The following is a 20,470-nucleotide window of genomic DNA, read 5'->3' as shown; positions in this document are numbered from 1 at the left end:
GCCACCACAGTGTTACTTGAAGAAATTACACTGTTTCATAAGCATATTTCTATGGATTAAAAGAAAGGCCTCAGTCGTCCAGGTCTGATCCATCATAAAAGCAAATTAAAATCTGTCAACTGGACAAAAAGTTGTAGGAGTTTCGCTTCTTCAGTTCTACTTAACATTTCAGTAGAACCAAAGAAGCAGCTTAGATCCAAACCATGAAACTCCTCCAACGTTTTGTCCAGTTGACGGATTTTAATTTGCTTTTACTTCAGCCCTGTTTAGAATAAAGAGTTAAAGTGGTGGAACTTCCTCACTTTGAATGATACAAGTCACTTTACAAAGATGTTATATTAGAGTCTATTTTTTTAATTATTCTAAGCTATTTATCTATTATCTTGTTTTATTGCATGTACCATTTTCCTTCTGTTTAACTGTGCGGTGCAATACTGGAATTTCCCCACTGTGGGACTAATAAAGGCTTATCTTATCTTATCTTATCTTATATTTATATAGTTTTGCATTAAAATCGCTTAACACATGGATAAAATACGGAAAATCTGCAGCATGGATACCAACATAAGAGCAATTAATAAAACCTTACACTATGCCTACACTTTACATTCTAAATCTCCACGCAAAACTGTTAAAAGCATTTGACCCATTGTTACACATGTTGTATCTGTAGAGAACAAAGTTAACAATCTTGACCCAAATTTTCTTCTAATTCCAATCTTCCATAATCACTCACTTCTAATTGATAAGTAACCCATGTGTTTTTTCCTCTGGGAGCACAAACGGCTCCTTGACTTCAGTAATATCATAGCCCAGAAAGGAGGATTCACAAAAATACTATCATTTCCAGGTACATCCTTTTTCTTGTACCTGCAGTTGGGCGCAGCAGTGTGTTCCCGTGATGTTCCTTGACCGCGCAAAAAAAAAAAATCACCCTCTTCACACTGTTCTGACCAAAGCAGAAAGCTCCAGTACAATTCCTCATCTGTATAAACAAATTGTCAAGGGCTCACACAAAATTTGACATATTGAGTGGCTTTGGAAAACTGAACTGAGCGATCTCTCACAGAGGGATTGGAACCAGATCTGGTCAAACATCTCCCTTTCATCATCGACGGATTATTCATTACAAAATTATCCACGGAGCCTATTTATACTCTAGAAGATTACGTCAAATGAAGAGAATCCACACTGTGATTTGTGCAGTTTTCTCCGTGTGCTGTGGGTTTGCCCTGAGGTGGCACAAATCTGGGAAATGTCTCAAAGATATTGTCTAAATGAATAGAAATAAGCAAACCCTGCACTCAGTGGTTTATTTTACTACATCTCCACTAAATTTCACAACTAATAACTGGCGTGCATTACTAGCAGGCCTTACAACTGCCAAAAAATTGTAATATGCCGTTGGAAATCAGTTCACCTCTGGCTGTGAGAGAATGGCTCTTATCCTACGGAGAAATCATCCAAATGGAGCTTTCTGCTGCGAGAATGCACGGAGCAAAAGCCAAAAACATTTCCTGCTGGTCCAATCTACTGACCAAAATTGAGACCTGCATAAATTGTATACCTGCTTTTTGTGTTCTTTGTATTCCTTTATCATTCTGTATGTTCACGGAGCTTGTATAAAAATGTATACGCTCAGTTTGCTCTTTATGTACGGCACATAATGAATAATGCAGTTTCTGCTCGTGTCTTTTGATGGAGGAAATTTGCTATTACTTTGTATGGATAGAAATCAAACATGGACGGGGTTATTTTTGTAATCCTTTTTTTCCCTCTTGTATATATATAAGTTTATTTGAAAGGGACAATGTGCAATAAATAATAATGTGCAATAATAATATTCAATGGTGATGATGGCATTAGTCGTAATGATAATAATGTTGTTGTTGTTGTTGTTCTGTTGCTACTACTATTTTCTCCTCTCAATAGATATGAATGATTGTGTATATTTATATTGTTGTTATTATTATTATTTTTATTTTTTTATTATTATTATTAGTAGTAGTAGTAGTAGTAGTAGTAGAAGGAGGAGTTGTAGTAGTAGTAGTAGAAGTAGGAGTAGTAGAAGTATAGTTAGTAGGAGTAGGAGTAGTAGGAGTGTAGTTATAGTATAGTTAGTAGTAGGAGTAGTAGTAGGAGGAGTAGTATAGTTATAGTATAGTTAGTAGTAGTAGTAGTATTAGTAGTAGTAGTAGTAGTAGTAGTCATAGTAGTCATAAGACTCTGCTGTTGCTCTCACTTATACCATTGAAACTTTATAATATCTGCACTAAACTGGACACTTTATAATATCAGTCACCGTAATAAGTCATGTTTGCACTGATGTTCTGTTGTTCTGATGTTCTGTTGTTCTGATTTTGTTGTTGTTCTGATGTTGTTGTTGTTGTTGTTCTGTTCTGATGTTGTTGTTCTGATGTTCTGATGTTGTTGTTGTTCTGATGTTCTGTTGTTCTGATGTTCTGTTGTTCTGATGTTCTGTTGTTCTGATGTTGTTCTGATGTTCTTGTTCTGATGTTGTTGTTGTTCTGATGTTCTGTTGTTCTGATGTTGTTGTTCTGATGTTCTGTTGCTCTGATGTTGTTGTTGTTGTTCTGATGTTGTTGTTCTGATGTTGTTGTTGTTCTGTTGTTCTGATGTTGTTGTTCTGATGATCTGTTGTTCTGTTGTTCTGATGTTCTGTTGTTCTGATGTTGTTGTTGTTCTGATGTTGTTGTTGTTCTGTTGTCCTGATGTTCTGTTGTTCTGATGTTCTTGTTCTGATGTTCTGATGTTGTTGTTGTTCTGTTGTTCTGATGTTGTTGTTGTTCTGATGTTGTTGTTCTGTTGTTCTGATGTTCTGTTGTTCTGATGTTGTTGTATATATTTTCTACCTCTAAGTATTTTATTTTACTTTTAAGCATATCATTTTTAACTTTGTGCCTGCCCTTATTGTCTTTATTCAGTGTTTTATGTTGCACTTTATCACCGACGTAAGTTCTTAGTTTGTGAGCTGTGTTCACTGACAATGGCAATTATTTATCTTGGAATTATTATTATATTATTTTATTGTTTTGTTGTTGTTTTTTTATTATATTATTGTATTTTTCTCTTATTTTCTTCCACCTCTGTCTATGCTCATCAAAAGGGAGTTTCGGGGGAAAATAGGTGGGAAATGTTTGGTTTAAAAGGAGGGAAAAATGTCACCAAACTGTAACTTTTATAACTGCAAATGATAACAGAGAGAGATTTAGAGAAAAGTGGGCGGGATGGGAAAAAAATGCAAACAATCTGAGCAATGAAATTAGTCTGATGGAGGCTTTAAAAACAAAAAACAAAGAGGAGCACTTTTGGATTACCAGATGGCATCAACAGTTTTGAACTTTGTAGAGAAAGAAAAATAAACTATCTAATATAACACAACTCCTGGTGTGTTTTTGTCATCAAAAACGCACAAAAAAAGTCAGTTTTTTAGCAGAATATAGGGGCTTTATTGTGTGCACAGATACTGGGAAGAATCGAGGATGACGTTCTATTTTTGAAAATCACTGTGCCATTTTGCGAACATTATCATAAAAAAGCACAGCGAGTCCAACCCTAGCCTTAAAAATATTCCGACTGCAGGTAGTGTTTTAAAAATAGCCCCGCATTAAACCATAGAAAATCACTGGCGGACAGACTGTGGCTCGAGTACGTCGGCTGCTGAGTCAAAGGGAACTGGCAAAGACCAACTAAGCAAAATGGATTTCTCAACTTCTTCTCTATAAAAGTCCAGGAAGACAACATTTTTCTTCGCTTTTCCAAAAATAATCTGCTAAAAAACCCATCGGGGCATTTTTACTGGACTCGAGAGCGAATGTTTTTTTTTTTTTGTTTTTTTTAAATGATCATCTTTCAAAAAAAACGATCCCAAATGATTCAGCAGCCCTTGCACCCTGCATGTGGGCAATGCTGCTTTTCCAGTTCCAATTAGGCCTGGCTCTTTTCTAGCAGTTTGCCTCATTAAAAGTGACCAGTCTCTAAAAATAGAACCATCTTTCTAACCTTTTCAAAAATACACACTTTTAGAGTATTGGTTTTACAGTATCTTGCAGAAGTGTTTTAAAATCCATGAGCAATTGTAACTTCATGGTAATATTTTTAAAAGTAAGATAAGAAAAATAAGAAAAAAGTAAACAAAAACAGCCTGGTCAGGGGAAAAAATGTAAGACAAAGTACCTAATTTTTACATAATTTGTTGGCAAAAGTCCAAATATATTCCCCACTTTCCAAATGCATCCAAATAATTCACAGTGATGATTTTATAAGCTCACCACACATATGTTCATTTTACTTTATTACATGGAAATTATAGTGTACAACCTCTTTAACGTAATTAATGTGGGAAAAAATGGCCTTTCCAAATATTACACTGTTATTTTTGTTGAAAATACCCTATGATATAAATCCAAGTCCAAATCCAAGTCTGGTATAGCCTTTGCAAATCCAGACTGCCATTTTTCTGTGTTTTTTATACAGATTGCTATTATTTCTGTCCAGAGGCGGCCCCGGACATTCTTGGTTGGAGGAGCTATGGGGGAGCTATGTTAATTTATAGTGTTATATGTATATGTGCGAGCTCCTCCATCTACCATGTTTGCCTCGCTGCTTTAAACCAGCCCCTGTAGTGATTTATGAAAACTAATATGGAATTCTGTTTTTTATTCCAGTCTCATTTTGAACACTCTGCGGTTACCATTTGAACATTTTTAGTCTAGATTGAATGTCAGTAAAAAAAAGATGTTTGTCAAATCCCTGTGAATTTTTATTTCCTTTACTATTTCCAATACAGATGGACCATGCCTGTCTCTGATTGGCTAATCCACCTGTCAATCATGCCCAATTGAAAACAGAAAGATTCACCAGACCAGACTCACATCTCCATAAAGTATTGATGAAGTGCATGGATCCCAGGTAAAGTGAGGTGTACAAAGTTAAAAATCTTATATAAATATGCCATGGGACAGATGGAAATGAGCTTTTATGGCTAAATCTGGCACTTTTACATGGGTTCATATTAATTAATGCGCACCGTCCCATTCAAATAAACAAATAAACTAAATAAATACATTTTTCATAGTCTGATTTAGACAGATAGATGGCTGAGGAGGCTGGTGGTGTTGCTGCTGGGGTGGAGATGAGGCAGAGTGGGTATAAGGATCATGAATGAGAGGAGAGAGAGTGCATTTAAACTTATGAAACTGCTGCTTGGAAGGTGATTGGGCAAAGGGTTAACAGACTTTAGCCAACAAAAAGTGAAAAAAGTCTTTGATCAATATGTGGAAATCTGTCCCAGAGCACCCCCTGTCCCCCTGTCCCCCTGTCCCCCCTGTCCCCCTGTCCTTAAACTCTCCTTCTCCCACTTTCACTATCATTTTCCCCAAACAAACTCTCTCCCTTTGACGCCAGAGGAGGGGGGGAAGGTTATGCTGAGATTAAACGCCACGGTGACGTCAAGAACTGGACTTCGCCAAGACCGTCGAGATGCGAGAGCCACCATGGACCACTCACAAACTACAAACACCTGACCCAGTTCGGCAGACACCCGTCCAACAGGCAGAGAGACGGACGCGCAGAGCCAATGGAGAAATGAGCATCAAAAATCCCCATCCTCTTTTTGGCAAATGTATGTATTTAGCACAGGACACGCCGTTTTCCCGTCCAACTTCACCCAACCTACTTTTCTTTTGCCATGGCTCTTTTACCCACTAGCCAGAAATGAGAATTAGGCAGCATCTGTTAGAAAATCCTGTTGGAGTCCGTCGTCTTGTGGCAGTTTTTACAGTAGAAAAAAGTTCAAATAGAAGGGAGAGGTGTTTTCATTTTGGGATTTATATTCGAATATTACGATTTTTTTTAGGAGGTTATCAGTTAAGCGCATAAACACACCATGTACCAAACTCTACCGACTACCACGGACAAATTGATACAGCCAAGTAGTGAATTGCTTTACTCAAGGACACAATTACAATTTGCATCACCAGTAGCAGAAATGAAACCAGCATTCGTCTAATTAGTGGTTCAAAATCTCAACCAAGGCCTGATTATATTTATTTTGATGTATTATAATGATTTTTTGCAGCATTTATTTGAAATCGCACACTACACGATTAGTTTAGAGTCGTAACGCTATAACGTGGTTCAATATTTGATTTAAATACATGAGCTGCATTTATTTTATTGCATCAATCATCTTAGAACTGTTATTATTTAAGTTTTACGTAAATATGTTACCGTCACTTTAAGAGCGACGGCACGCACGAGGAAAAGAGCACACGCTTGAGTTGAGGCGCCGCATAAAGACGGAGCCAAATGGTTTTCTTACCGTAGTATTGTTTATTTTTGATTATTTCTGTAAAAAAAAGGATTTTGCAAAGCTGTGAATTAAAATTATGTAACTCTCTTTTTACGTCTGAGTCCAGTTGAAGTTATTTTCTCACTATTAATCAATGAAACAAGCGAGAAACGTGAGAAAATGTTAACGCCTGTGTGAGAAAAGTGTTTAAAGTGTGTGGTGAGGGGTTTTACAGCTGCAAAACTTATATAACAATTGTAAAAAATAAAGCTGATACTTCGCGGATTTCACCTATTGCGGGTTATTTTTAGAACGTAACCCCGACAAGAGACCACTCTGCCACTTTTTGTTCCCAAAATTGATTGTTTTGTTAGGAAAGTAAATGCACAATGAACTTTTCCCCTGTTGTACTGATTATTCTAATTGCATGCAGTGGTTTCACAAAGTTTTAAATAGATTTGTTTGGTCCTTAATAGTTATTCATCATAAGTTTTCACGTACAACACACATATTGTCACCATATGGCAATAGTTTCTGCATTATGAGCCATGTAGCTTGTCATTCCCAGCTTGTTTCTACCAGCCAAGCCGCCGCCGCCATCGCGCCATATTGGGCTTAGTTCACTTTTCCAGGCGGCGAGAGCACATTTACAACTTTCAATCACCCCGAGCAATTGTTTTAACTCCCAAACCACACAACAGCGGGCCTCAGCTGTAGACTCCCCACAACAACACAACCAATTGGCCCCCGTTAGCTTCCCCACATGCCGCGTCGCGCTAGACAGGATTAGCTTACAATGTGCCACGGGGCTGCCCACTTTCCCCCCTCCTTTTCCTCCTTCTTCTTCCATCTTTTTTCCTTTTCTTTCATCCATCTCTCCTCCCTTCCTCTTCACACCTTACCTACTCCGTCAGCACGCACACACGCACACAAACGCACACAATTATTAATGAAGAGAAACAAGGCAGCCAGAAAACACGAGCGGAGACGTGTTCATTTGTGCGTACAGTTAGCGTATGGATGGGGCCGTGCTAATTGAAATAGATTGCGTTAGATGAGGTGGCATCAAAGTTTAATGGCCTCGGAGGAAAACAAGGCAGGATGACATGGTAGTAAAAGAAGGAATAGAGAGATCAAAGTGGTGCGGGTAAAAAGGTGAACGCGAAAGGAAAAATTGAGTCGAACTTACGGCTCGCTGCGATAAAGTCCCTAGTTTGGCTCTTGAGTTGTAGGACTTTTCTGTGCGAACTTTGCAATCAACTCAAAACATGTACAATAGGCTAATCTTTGTGTTAAACAGTCCTCGCTCGAAAATGTAGGTCTAATTCACATGTATCAAACTCAAGGCCCGGGGACCAAATGCGGCCCGTCGTGTCATTTTATGCGGCCTGCGACAAGGTAAATTTAAATGTATGATCTAAATACTGTATCTTAAAATGTCAGTTTATCAGGAGTTACACAGACATATTTTTTATATCTTTGCAAATTTGAGATGCATTTTGCTGATGTGGCCCTCGGTGAAATTGAGTTTGACCCCCCTGGTCTAATTGGAAGGCGTATAGGTTAAGTTTAACGCGGAAAAAACATGCAAAAAGGCTTTATAATAGTTTTTGTTTCTGTAACTTAAATTAAATTAAATAAGGATCTGAAGCTCAACTATGCAGACAGTTTTGACGTTTTTTATCGTTACTATATAAACAATTAATAGTACAGATTGCATAAAAAATGTGTTCTATGATATTTTATGGGTTTACGCTGCAAGAAGCTGTACACATCGAGGTATTTTTTTCACTTTGACAAATATATAGCTCTCCTAAACGTTGTTCGGCGTTCGATAAGGTTATGAATGGAGCACATGTCATTTCTTGCCACTAGATGGAGTCATGAGCAGGCTAACCATGAGCTTGTTTCCCCTCACGAAACAAAAGCGAAAAATGATAACATTTAACCACAAAATAAATAGATATATCATAGCGCATACAACTCTTTCCCCATTTTTCAAAGGTAAATTCATTGCGTGAGTGATTATCGTACCTGACAGACATGGAAAATTCCCCAGGGGCACTTTCGCTTTCCCGGACCAAAAAGGCTCCGCACTCCCGGTGTCTGAGCCGGCTTTCTGCTACTCCACGAGATATCCGCCCGGCGAACCAGCTGGGGGTACGGGACAGAGAAGACAGGGAGAAGATTACTGCTGGTGAGGTGCAGATAAAGTTCAAAACGCACACATGCTGACAAAACAAAACATGAAACGAAATGGTATGTAAAGTAGGTGCGTTATTGGGTACGTTTTTAGGTACGCTTCTTAATGTGTGCGCAGAAGAGTTTTGATGATAGTACAGACGCTAAAGTAATGTCATAGTTTCATCTTTGGCTAATTATTCTTGCTGCAGCTAAGACGTTTGTTTGTTTGGTTGGTTTGTCTGTGTAAGTAAAGCTGTTTTTGATCAAATTGGACTCTGTAACAGCTTAAAAATACTGTATAAAAAGAGATGTTATCAGAGCAGTTGTGTATTTTGTTGGATTGTGCATTATTTTGAACACACGTAGAACAGATTGTCAACTTTTCAGAGTAAAGCGTAAACAGATTTGAACACTAGATGGAGTAATGAGCAGCTTTAGCCAAACAGTAGCTGCAGTGCTGTAGGGTTGTAGAAATATTCTGATATCAGGTACTTTGGTAACAGTGGCACAGTGGGTTAAACATTCGTACATTAACAAGGGACTGCTGGTTCAAACTTTGTCGTGTCCCGGAGCAGGACACTTCCTCCATATTAGCGAGTAGTCACAATACGGTTGGCTAGTTGCAAAAGAATAAATGATCCACAACTAACTGAGGTTGCGCAAAAACATCAACAACAATGAACAGTTGACAACCGTTAAAAAACCTTCTAATTCATAATCTTCATAATCTTTTTTATGAATCACTTAACTACATTAACTTACTTATACAGTCATGTCATATTAGATACACTGCACATACACTGCCTGGATAAAAAAAAAAGGTCACACACTCAAATTTTCGGTTGTTACGCCTTTAGCTTTGTTTGGCATTGTTTCGATTTCGCTTCTGCAACGTCACAAGATTTATTTCCATCTGGTGTCACATTAATTCTTCACCAAGATGTTGCATTGATGCTGGTCGAGTCTGACGCTGCTCAAAGCTTCTCCAGCTCATCCCAAAGATTCTCAATCGGGTTAAGGTCTGGACTCTGTGGTGGACGATCCATGTGTGAAAATGACGTCTCATGCTCTTGATCCACTCTGTCACAATTTGAGCCCGATGAATCCCGGCATTGTCGTCTTGGAATACGCCCAAAAATCCATTGATGGAATAACCTGGTCATTCAGTATATTCATGCAGACTGTTGCTGAACCTAGACCGGACCAACTGCAGGAGCCTCGTACTTATTTTCTTATTTAAATCCAGGTGGAGACTTTTTTTTTGGCCGGGCAGTGTATATTATATTATCTCTTCCATTTATCTAGCTGGCAGACTGTTCATTTTCATCACTCTATCATCAGACATGTGCAGATTTAACACAAAACATCTTGTCCCAGCAGAGCGCACACATAGGTCATCTCCCTCGGGTCTACAACTACCTCAAGTACAACTACACGTTCAGGACAATCCTTACCCCCGTTACTTTTTATTACCTCACCATAATGACACACTAATAACGCGTTGCCAGATTGGTGTTCATCACAGTAGGGGGGAAAGTAGAACCCAGCTGGTGTAAATAAGCATCTGAGAGAGACGTGGGGTGCACCAGCTAAAATCACACGTAACACTCATACACACATATGGCTTTATTGTATGGCATTACGTAAGCGAGTGAGTGTACGTCCCTATGGGGTAGAAGCCTAATGCCAGAGTGCAGATGTCCAGAGTGTAACGAACTAAAGATCCCCCGAGCACCAAGGCCGGGCGGATTACGTAGACGAACGACGTGTGAGAACATTTTGTATTTGAAGACATATTGAAATCCATATCTGATAATGCAAGATTTTCAAGATTTTCAATTCAAGTTTCAGTCGGCAGTGCGCATTTTAAAGATTAGCATTTCAAAACACGCCGAAATACGAACCTCTGAGCTAATACAAGATGCATTTCAGAACATGTTTTGTGGAATTTTAATTACAGGAGTAGCAAGTTTTATACGTAATAAGACGCCAACAACAAGCTTATGCAATAATGTTCGTCATATTTCAGTCTTTATTAAAGCGGCTGTGACAGAACGGCAGCCACTTTTCTGTTAGTTAGCCCCATGGCAGCTGTTGTTTCATAAATTGAGAGTGAGGAGTGAATGGATAGTATAATATAAAGTCACTGTGTCTGCAAAAATGGCTGTTTGAATGTCCTCGCTCGTCTCTACGTTGGGCACTAAACAGAGGTCACGTCGTTTTTAATGGTGTCTGATGTCCAGTGGTTGAAAGGGTAGTGCGCTAAAATATTCCCACGATGCATCTTGAAAAGCAGCAATGGTTACGGAATAGAACGGTCAGTATAAACCCAGCGGTCTGCTCAAACATAAATGCTTTTCTAAACTCATTTCTCTTATTGGTGAGGTTCTGAGCAGGGCCGGTGCTAAGTTTCAGAGGGCCCTAAGCTGAATTTGTCTCTGGGGCCCCCCACAGCAGATCCTGGTTCAACTATTGGTGATTCACATTTGACAACATTCTGACTCTGCTCTCATCACTTTGACCAGTTGTTTTTGTGTTTATCTGAACAACATCAGACTGAAAACATCCAGAATGTCACAAAAACTACCACAGTCACAAGAACAGAACACAAACATATAAGGGGGATCAAGGTTTTTTTAAATTCCAGACATTTTTTCCTCATTTCTGGTGGATTTTAATGTGTTCCAGTTTCTTACATTTACATTATGTCAGGTCCTTGCTCTGGTGTAAACACAGAGCTGCCCTCACCTCTGCCCGACTCAAAAACAAACGTAGCAGCAGCAGATATTTTGCGACTATAGATATAAAACAAATGTAATTGTTTCAGAGGTATATTTAGGCTGCTGTAAACACACAAGCCCTGTGTCCAATAAAACTTGATATATTATATGATTTTCAATATAAATGTATGGGCTCTTGGGGGCCCCCTGCTGGCCTAGGGACCCAAAGCAGCTGCTCAGTCTGATTATAGTCTGGACCGGCCCTGGTTCTGAGTGAGCGACAGCTGGATTTAACCAATCGCAGTTAAGTGTGACCTTTCAGAAGACTTTATTTACTTCTTAAAGTCATAGACAAATGCAAATCGTGATAAAATCGACATTGTAATCTGGCTCAATGGAAAATTAGGATATTTTTGTGTCATATCACCAACCCCTAGACTGAGAGACGTCTGATATTTCTAAAAACTTGGCAGATCTATACTTACGCATGCGGTCGTAGATTGATGTAGTTTTTTGGCACAAAGCCCTTTCGGTTGTGCAGCTCGGCGGTGTACCAGTTTGGGTCATCTTCCATGTTGGTGATCTGGGGGAGAGAGAGAGAGACACAACAGAATGAAATATGACTCCTAATGACATAGACAGAGGCCATCGCCATTCATCGAGCGAAAGGGCACACTCTGACTGTATATCTATCTCCGCGCCAAGCTGCTCATCTTCCATTATCCGCTACACTGGTTTTTCATCCTTCTTTCTGCTCACGGAGGTCCTCAAGTCATAGAGATTTCAACAAGCAGGGGATTACTGCCAAGTTGTAAAGGCCACATAAAGTCCTCTGTGATTACACACACAATTGCCAGCAAATCCGATGACGCCTGATCCACATTAACCCAGATAGCTCGTCCAAATGTCACTATTGGATGTGGGAGCTAGCAAAACAGGCACATTTATGGTTACAAAACAATTTCACAGAACTTCAGATTCATGGAGGATTAGACTATTGTGCTGAGAAAACCCACCCAAACACAGGAAGAACATGAAAGCTGCACAGGCAGATTAGACACTGTCCGAGAGTTGAACCAGGGACCTTCTTGCTATGGGGTTAACCATTTTGCAGCTGTGCCACTTATAACGACAATCCTCAACACTACACAAAAATGACTCTATAGTTAGTTACTTATTGGCCAACTTCCTAGCTTCTATAATAGCTAAGGCTCACGTGTCCTTATATATAAATATGTGTATCTGAAAGTGCAGTAATAGTAATATCTTTGACTGTGGTTGTTCTATGAATCATGTTTTTGGACATATCTGAATTTTATCCCGATTGGATCAATTCTGGCGACGTTAAAAGTTATATACACTGAACGTGTTTTGGAAATTTGTGCATCAATTGACTTTCATGATCATAAAGAGCATTTATTTTAAAGTTAAGGCTTCAAATGTTATGTTTTATCCCACATTATGATGATTTACATAGTTTCAAATAGTATAATAGAGGGAAGCAAAAGTGCTTTGTGAAAAAGATGAGACAAAATTTAAACTTTCACCTAAAAAAAAAAAAAAAAAAAAAAAAAAAAAAAATCTGGCCACTGTAACAAGAAAAGTAATAAACACAGTGACATTTGTTATGAAATGCACAGTTTGGAGTGTGGCCTGTACAAATCGACATGGTTTGGGGTTTGTGGGGAAATGTAGGGCACAGAAAATGTTTGTGAAACTGTGCTGCTCAAAATCATGCAAAAACATTTAGGGAGAGATTAAAAATATCATAATTTAGTACAATTTTAGAAATTACTCAGTAAATCTGCTGCTAGAAAATGTGCATTAAAAGAAAAAAAAGTAGTTTTATCCATAAATTGTGTTGGAGATGAAACTGTGCATTTATAAAGACTATGGGAGAAATCAGCACTGGGCAAAGCATTTGTGTTTAAACAGTATACAAAAAAAATACAATTAAAAAAATGCAACAAGCTTAATCTTCCAACAGATTGTTCATGTGTCTGAGCCAGTAACAAGGAGATCAGGAAAAGTCACATTTCTTTTCATTTTATGGAGTTAAAGTAAATGCCAGTATAACAATAATAGAGCTATGGATTTAAAGGCTCATGGACAGTGTGGTAATTTGGTGAAAGAATCAAATAATCTTAGATTTTACATAATTGTATGTCGTTTTCAACAGGAAAACATAAAATAAAAGGCTAAGGTTTTTTTTTAGTTTTTTAAATGAAAGGGGTTTGTTTATATAGACATTTTAAATGGGAGTCTATGGAGCACAATGCAACAATATATATATATATATATATATATATATATATATATATATATATATATATATATATATATATATATATATATATATATATATATATATATATATATATATATATATATATATATATATATATATATATATATATATATATATATATTAAAGCAGTTTATTAAATCTTAAATACACAATTTGTATAAAACACTCCCAGTGCACTCCCTGTCCCATTTTCAGCTAGGCACAAGAGTTAAGATATATTAACTTCTCCTCTGTGACACACTTAAAAGTGAACTTATTATATTTGTTTGCATCATTATTAGTAATCACTATTTCTCGTCCATAAATACTATGGTTGTCTTATGAGTTTGCCTAAACATATACCAACTGCATCTATCTCACTGCGACCAGTAAAGTAACAGCAACACTGAGTTTATGCCGAGAAAGCCTGTCTGACAAAAGTGCTTCCGTTCGACTCCACCAAAGCACCACATGCTTCATTTCATGCACCAGCTGCTTTTACTCTGGGCCTTATAAATCTATTACTATGGAGAATGTAGTCTATCAATCACTGTTCGGTAAAATATGGGTAGTCAGTCAATGGCAACTGAAAGTAATGAAACATTTGTCAACATTTGACATTGCTATACAAAGTTTGGAAACTTGGCGGACATCTGACATCGCAGTTTTAACTTCTGCAAACTAGTAGGGCAAATGTCTTGGTTCTGATTTCACAATAAAGAATCGCTCCATAGTTTCACTTTGTCTGCAATTTCACAGATAAAGATAAGTGCAGTATGTGACGTTTATGATGCAGTGTCTGTCACCTGCTTGTCTCACTTGAAACATATTCCACAGTATGGCATTAAATATGTCTGTCTATGGAGATAAGCAGGTGACAGCACAAGGTCAACTTACATGTCAGCTCTGTGGAGAAGAAACCCCACACACTGTAAGAATCTTTTTTTTTTCAACATGGTATTTTTAAGCTTTAAAGACGCTTGTAGTTAAATAAGATTGAATCAGATTTGCTTAATGCGATACAGCGGAACATTGGAGGCTAAACAAAAACATCTCCGATTTTAGATTTATTTATTTTTGTTCAGTATCAACAGATGAAGCATTTCTTTAGTACTTTTTCTATCTTTCATTGAGTCACCTAAAGACATATAAATGCACTCTCTTTCCCTCACTTGTTTACCATTTCCCACCCATTCTTCACGGCAGGAGCAGAACCATCCCCCTCCGCACCCTCTCCATCGCCTTCTACACCACCACTCTAGGCTTTTTTGAGCGATATTTTCCATCCGTCAGATCCATCATACTCGTCTTTCTTTGCATCACTGACCTTTCCACCTTTCTGCTTTAGCCTAAGCACCAAAGTCCGTTCAAGAATCATTCACCTTCCACTTTCCTTGGAACAAATCATCTCCTGCGATTTCTTTGTTTGTCTTGCTCAGAGATTGGTGTGAATGAAATGAATATTAATGACTTTTGCACCTCTTAGTCATCATCGAGTCGGAAGAAAAGTTAGAAAAATGCAATGGAAGTTCGTCAGCTGTTAATTGTTTGACTGTTTCCTGCGTTTCTACTTTCATCTCCATATTACGCATGTTCAGACACCGTGCCCTTGGTGTAATCTGTAGTACAACTTTAAATATTGTAAGTATCAAAACTGACGGACCTTATTAAGATTTGTATCAAGCGAAGAACCATGGTAGCTAGTTGGCGTCACAGTTCTTAAGCTGCGCAGTGAAAACAATGAGAGAAATGACATGATCAGATCACGTCCAGTGAAAGTTTCAGAAACACGGAGGAGCTTTGCAGATTGTGAGGTCTGGAGAAGGGGGAAATACGCAAGATACTTAAACTTTCTCAAGTGGAGGAGTTCTAGTATCTCGGGGTCTCGTTCAGGAGTGAGGGAAGGATGGAGCGTGAGATTGACAGTTGGATCGGTGCAGTGATGCCGTTGTGGTAAAGAAGGAGGTGAGTCGAAAGGCAAAGCTCTCGATTTAAAGGTCAATCTACATCCCTGCCCTCACCTATGGTCATGAGCTTTGGGTACGGACCAAAAGGACAAGTTAGCAGTTACAAGTGGTCAAAATGAGTTTCCTCTGCAGGGTTGCTGGTCCCTCCCTTAGAGACAGGATGATCTCGGTCACACGGGAGGAGCTCGGAGTAGAGCCGCTTCTCCTACGCATCGAGAGGAGCAGTTGAGGTGGCTTGGCATCTGTTCTGGACGCCTCCCTAGGGACTTGTTCCGGACATGTCTCACCAGGAGGAGGCCCCGGGGAAGACCCAGGACACGCCGTAGGGACTGTGTCTCTCGGCTGGCCTGGGAACGCCTTGGGGGTCCCACTGGAGGAGCTGGAGGACGTGTCTGGGGTGAGGGAAGTCCGGGAGTCGCTGCTTAGAGACTGCTGCCCCCGCGACCCTCGATAAATGGAAAAAAAATGGATGGAAATTGATGCACTTAAACTTGTGCAAATGAGCATCAACAGTAGGGACATACCGATACCGATACTGATACTACTGTGGGATATCGGCAAATTAGTTGGATCAGGTTTCAGTTCCAAGATGACGTTTCAACCAATATCTGATTTGGCTGATGTAATAAGACTGGATGATTTTCTCACCAGGGTATCTCAAATTGAACGTTTATTTATGCAGAGCTTTTCTGTCTTTTTCTGCAGGATAAAACCCATTTGCATAACACGACTGAATTCATTTTATTATAAGAAAATAAATACAATTTTCGGTCCCTGCACTGGTATTGGATAATTTTGCGTCTAGGCAGATCATTAAACTCAAGTACCAATATCGGCGTTGGGATGGAAAAAAAGGGAATGGTGCATCATTAATCAATATAAAGTATGTTTTTTTTACATTACAACACAGGAAAACACAAGATTATGTCAATTTTGTGGACCCCAAGACACTATAGGCCTATATTTCATAACTAAAATAACCAAAAAAACATTATCCTGCAGAGTTTGTCACTGACTCGATAGACTGTTCTAACTTTTAAAAGCAGACTGCATGAGACAGTACCGAAGCAGCTATATTTAGCATTAGCCCACGCTCTACTCGACCTTACAGATCCCGGTGCCACATTTTTAAAAAAAGAGCAAAAAGATGCACGACAATAGGCATTGATCAAGCACTGGGTGAATAGCAAAGAAGGCGGTTGAGAAATTGTTTGAAATTGAAAAGAGCTGAAGTGCAGTGAGCGGTTTCTGCATGGATGCTAATGTGAGGAATAATTTATCAGCCTCACCAGCGTTTGACCTGTGGACCCGCGGTAGGAGGCGAACACAAGGCAAGAAACATGTGAGAAATACCGGTGTATATATATATAGAATGTGTTGGGTATAAGAAGACATGCAATTATCTGCTGGGTGAGTCATAGGAAACTGAGGTAAACCTTGTTAGATGAACCGATTCACAAGTACAAATGCAGAGGAATGAAAAGAGCTGCACCTGATGTTTAAAACGTCTTAAAAACATGAAAACAAAACAATTTCATTTGAAACAGTTTGCAGTGGTCCAAAATTATTACTCTTATTAATCACAATGAGGAGTTATTAGCACTTTTTGCCACCTTTTTTGACGAAAGTGAAGTTTTGTCATGACAGTGAAGCTAACAACTAGCATGGCAACGCGCACTTCCTCACTATTGGATATTAAAGTGGTTTCTAGTTTGATGCAGACCTCGAGAGCTGCTTATGCGATATATATCTCTAAAGAAAGTGAAAATTTAGTGCAGCTATTGTCAGATTAAAAATATATCACAAAAGCTGAGAATTTCTTCAGGGTTTGATAGAAAATGTGACGAAATTTAGAATATTTTTCACCTGTAAGATCCATTTTCTTCATGATTTCCTTGGCTCCTATGAACATGTAATATCAACGTATCGTCAAGCTACATATCGTTGCCGTCATAGCGTAATATCTTTGAACTCAACAGTCAATTAAAAAACACAAAAATAAAGTATTGTGAGTAAGATGACTGCGGCCGTTTGTGTTTTTTGGCTGCAAAAATGTTTCCGATTGGCCAAAAACTGAGCCAATGTGAGATACAGCAGAGTCTAGAGAGTAGAATGAGTCAAACTGCTACATTTGGCCAAAAACGACTTGTAGTATGATTGTAATAATTTGTAGTAATATGTTTCATCACATTATTTATTTTCAGGGGTAGACTGACAGAGGTGAGGCTGCCAATCACAATGAAAGTCAGTTTAGTCAGAGCAGGAGTCGATCCTTTGAGTTTCTGGTTGGTGAACTCACTGAGCTTCTTGTCCCGTTTAGTCAAATTGGTTGTTCAGCCCCCTCAACTGCAACCATGAGATGAAACGCAGACGTACCAAACATTTTCAGAAACTTTTATTGTAAGTATTGCTGGGTTTCAGATGACGTCACAATATTTTATAGGCCTAAATTATTTAAAGCAGACCTATTATGCAAAATCGATCGGAGCGAAATCGACTTTTCAGAGCATTTAATCATGTTATAATTGTTTTCTCTCTCCATTTACTCACCCGAGGATGTATTTGGAGTGATTTGTGGATGTTTGAACAATCTTTAATCGCTTATTTTCAAGACGCAACTTGTCTGATCAACTCCATTTCCACCGCCACCGGCATAAGTCCACTGCTCTGTTCTAACTTTGTTCTCCGATGTAATTTTCTCAAGGATTCAGCAGCGTCACATAGTCATTTTGGTACAAATTTTGTTAAAAATCCACTATTTGTTAGAGAGATCTGCAGCCGTGCATCGACGCGACCGACAACTTCAAGACTCTTTGTTGTGATGACGTTTACGGCGACGTCAGCTCCCATTGAGCACCACAGTTTTCTAACGTTGAAGACAGCGAGCTTGTTTCTTTTATTAGGTCGTTTTAGATCAATATTGCGACTTAAAATGTGCAAATGATAACATAATAATCCACGGGTGTCATAGATTATAAATGTATATCAGACACATGCATAGTAGGTCTTCTTTAATACAGATAGTCATCATTTTATCAAAGAAATGTTGATAAAATGTACTTTTTGTTGTAATATATGGAGGTCTATGGTCTTGCTGATGGTAGAAATAATCAGGTTCAACATTTCTGAATTTTACTTTTTGGATATTTCATGGCAAAGTACAATAAACACAATAAGTAATCACATTCGAGAAGCTGCAAACCACCAATTATCGTGTATATGTCTTGACATGAAGTTCTGAAACAAAAATCATGTGACCGCTTGCCAATATTACAAAACCAATGTCTCATATTTGAACTTTTATAGTAGTTATAGTGAGAAAACTTGTACTTGAATAGACCCCCAACAGTGAACTCAAGAGCACATAACACAGCTAACAATTAACAGCTGGTCTAGGCCTACATCAGAAGTCGTTTTCGTGAATTCTTGGAGATACAATTTTCTACCAGAACAGTCACCCAGCTGTGCGTGTTATTTCCGAGCTATATTTACTATGTCTCTCTCAGAAGCAACTGTCTTTGTAGATCGGTTGAAAAAGACAAAACAGGAAGCTGCATAACCGTACATGTTTCAGTTCGGCCACATTACACGGCTATAGGCCATGCCAAGAAGGTGGCCTGTTCCGATTTTGTGCTTCCTGGAGATTACAAAGAGGTATTAGGTTTGATATGAGAAGAAACACAATACCGGGTTTGAATATACTTCAACGTAGCAGGTTGTTCAATTAATATTAAACTGTGCTTGTCCTTGTTTGGTCCAGGTTTTAACCCATAGTCCTGGTCTTGTCCGCAGTTTTAATCCCTGTTTTATCCCAATTTTATGTGTCGTGCATGTCTGTATCACCTTAAAATGTTTATCAAAATGAATTAAGACTAAACCAGGACACAAATGTAATAATTAGGACTAAAAAGAAACGACAATGACGTGAAAATTCTAGGTCGTAACATTTTCATTTTAAGATAAAAACAAGCTCTGGGGACTGAACGTCAAAAACTTCATTACTGTCCAGATTAGCAAAACTTCCTTAGAGATATATTAGCAAATACAATCCTAAAAAGTATGCAAAAAGCTGTGGAACAATCCCATACTCTGCTGGGTCACTGCAACACGCTGTAGTCTCAGTACTTTTGAATGAATGAATGAATGAAAGTATAGTATTTAGCATTTTAAAATCTCTAAAAACATCTCTAATTCTTTGATATTACCACACAATTCCACCTATATGTGCAATAATTCTGCCTTGGCACATGGATATTTCAACTGCATATATTGTTTTTAAAAGTATATCATAGTTTTTAAATGGTACACGTGTATATTGAAGTAATAACATCTTACCTTGAGCATGTCCCCCTTGTTGAAACTAAGTTCGTCTCCCTCCGTGGCCCGAAACGTATAAAGTGCAACTGCTTCCATGCTGACTTCCTATAGCCGACTGGACACCCCACTGAAGCCCCCACAGCAGGGGATGGGGTCAAGTCAATAGAAAAGCTGATTTAAATGAAAAAAATGCTGCTGAGGGAAGGAAAACATGGGAAGAATTGGTGGATGCGATGTGAGAGAGAGCAGAGGATGGACTGGCTGGCTGCTGCTCGGCAACGCTGCCATGAGTAATGCTGCGAGAGAGAGAGAGCGATGGAGAGACGGTCGAGCGGAGGGGAGTGAGAGAGGGTGAGTGGGAGGCACTTCCTGTGTGTATATGTGTCTCATGCAATCTGTGTGGCTTCTGCGGACATGTTCTTGAGCGCTTTGAGGACTGCGCTCAATTGATGTAGTGCAGTGGAGTGTGCTCCTCTGGACTCTGTGTCATTGTAATGCAGTGGGTTATTGATACGGGTTGAGAGGGAGAAAGTAAAGGTTTTTATTTGAGATTATTGGGTTATTTTGTGCATGTGACTCGACTTTATCAGATAACGGACAAATAAACCAACAAACTAGTGATTTTGGGGTGAGAAAAGTTTTACAATGTTGGTTGAATTCGCAATTTGTGTTTTGAAAGTGC

At 38.7% G+C, this 20,470-nt stretch overlaps 1 protein-coding gene across 1 annotated transcript in view; it reads right to left on the bottom strand.

The window, feature by feature from the left end:
- Window positions 1-20,061, bottom strand: part of grapa (GRB2 related adaptor protein a) — a 48,813-nt gene extending 28,752 nt beyond the window's left edge. Inside the window, exons 1-3 of the mRNA XM_033971863.2 lie at window positions 19,807-20,061; window positions 11,703-11,800; window positions 8,348-8,467 (exon numbers count right to left, since the gene is read on the bottom strand). Of these exons, the coding sequence (XP_033827754.1) occupies window positions 8,348-8,467; window positions 11,703-11,800; window positions 19,807-19,884 (296 nt within the window). The 5' untranslated portion in view covers window positions 19,885-20,061. The remainder of the gene's footprint in view (window positions 1-8,347; window positions 8,468-11,702; window positions 11,801-19,806) is intronic.
- Window positions 20,062-20,470: the final 409 nt, after the last annotated feature.

The sequence above is a fragment of the Periophthalmus magnuspinnatus genome, chromosome 8, assembly GCF_009829125.3.
Source record: "Periophthalmus magnuspinnatus isolate fPerMag1 chromosome 8, fPerMag1.2.pri, whole genome shotgun sequence".
Taxonomy (NCBI): domain Eukaryota; kingdom Metazoa; phylum Chordata; class Actinopteri; order Gobiiformes; family Gobiidae; genus Periophthalmus; species Periophthalmus magnuspinnatus.
This window is presented reverse-complemented; position numbering and strand designations above follow the sequence as displayed.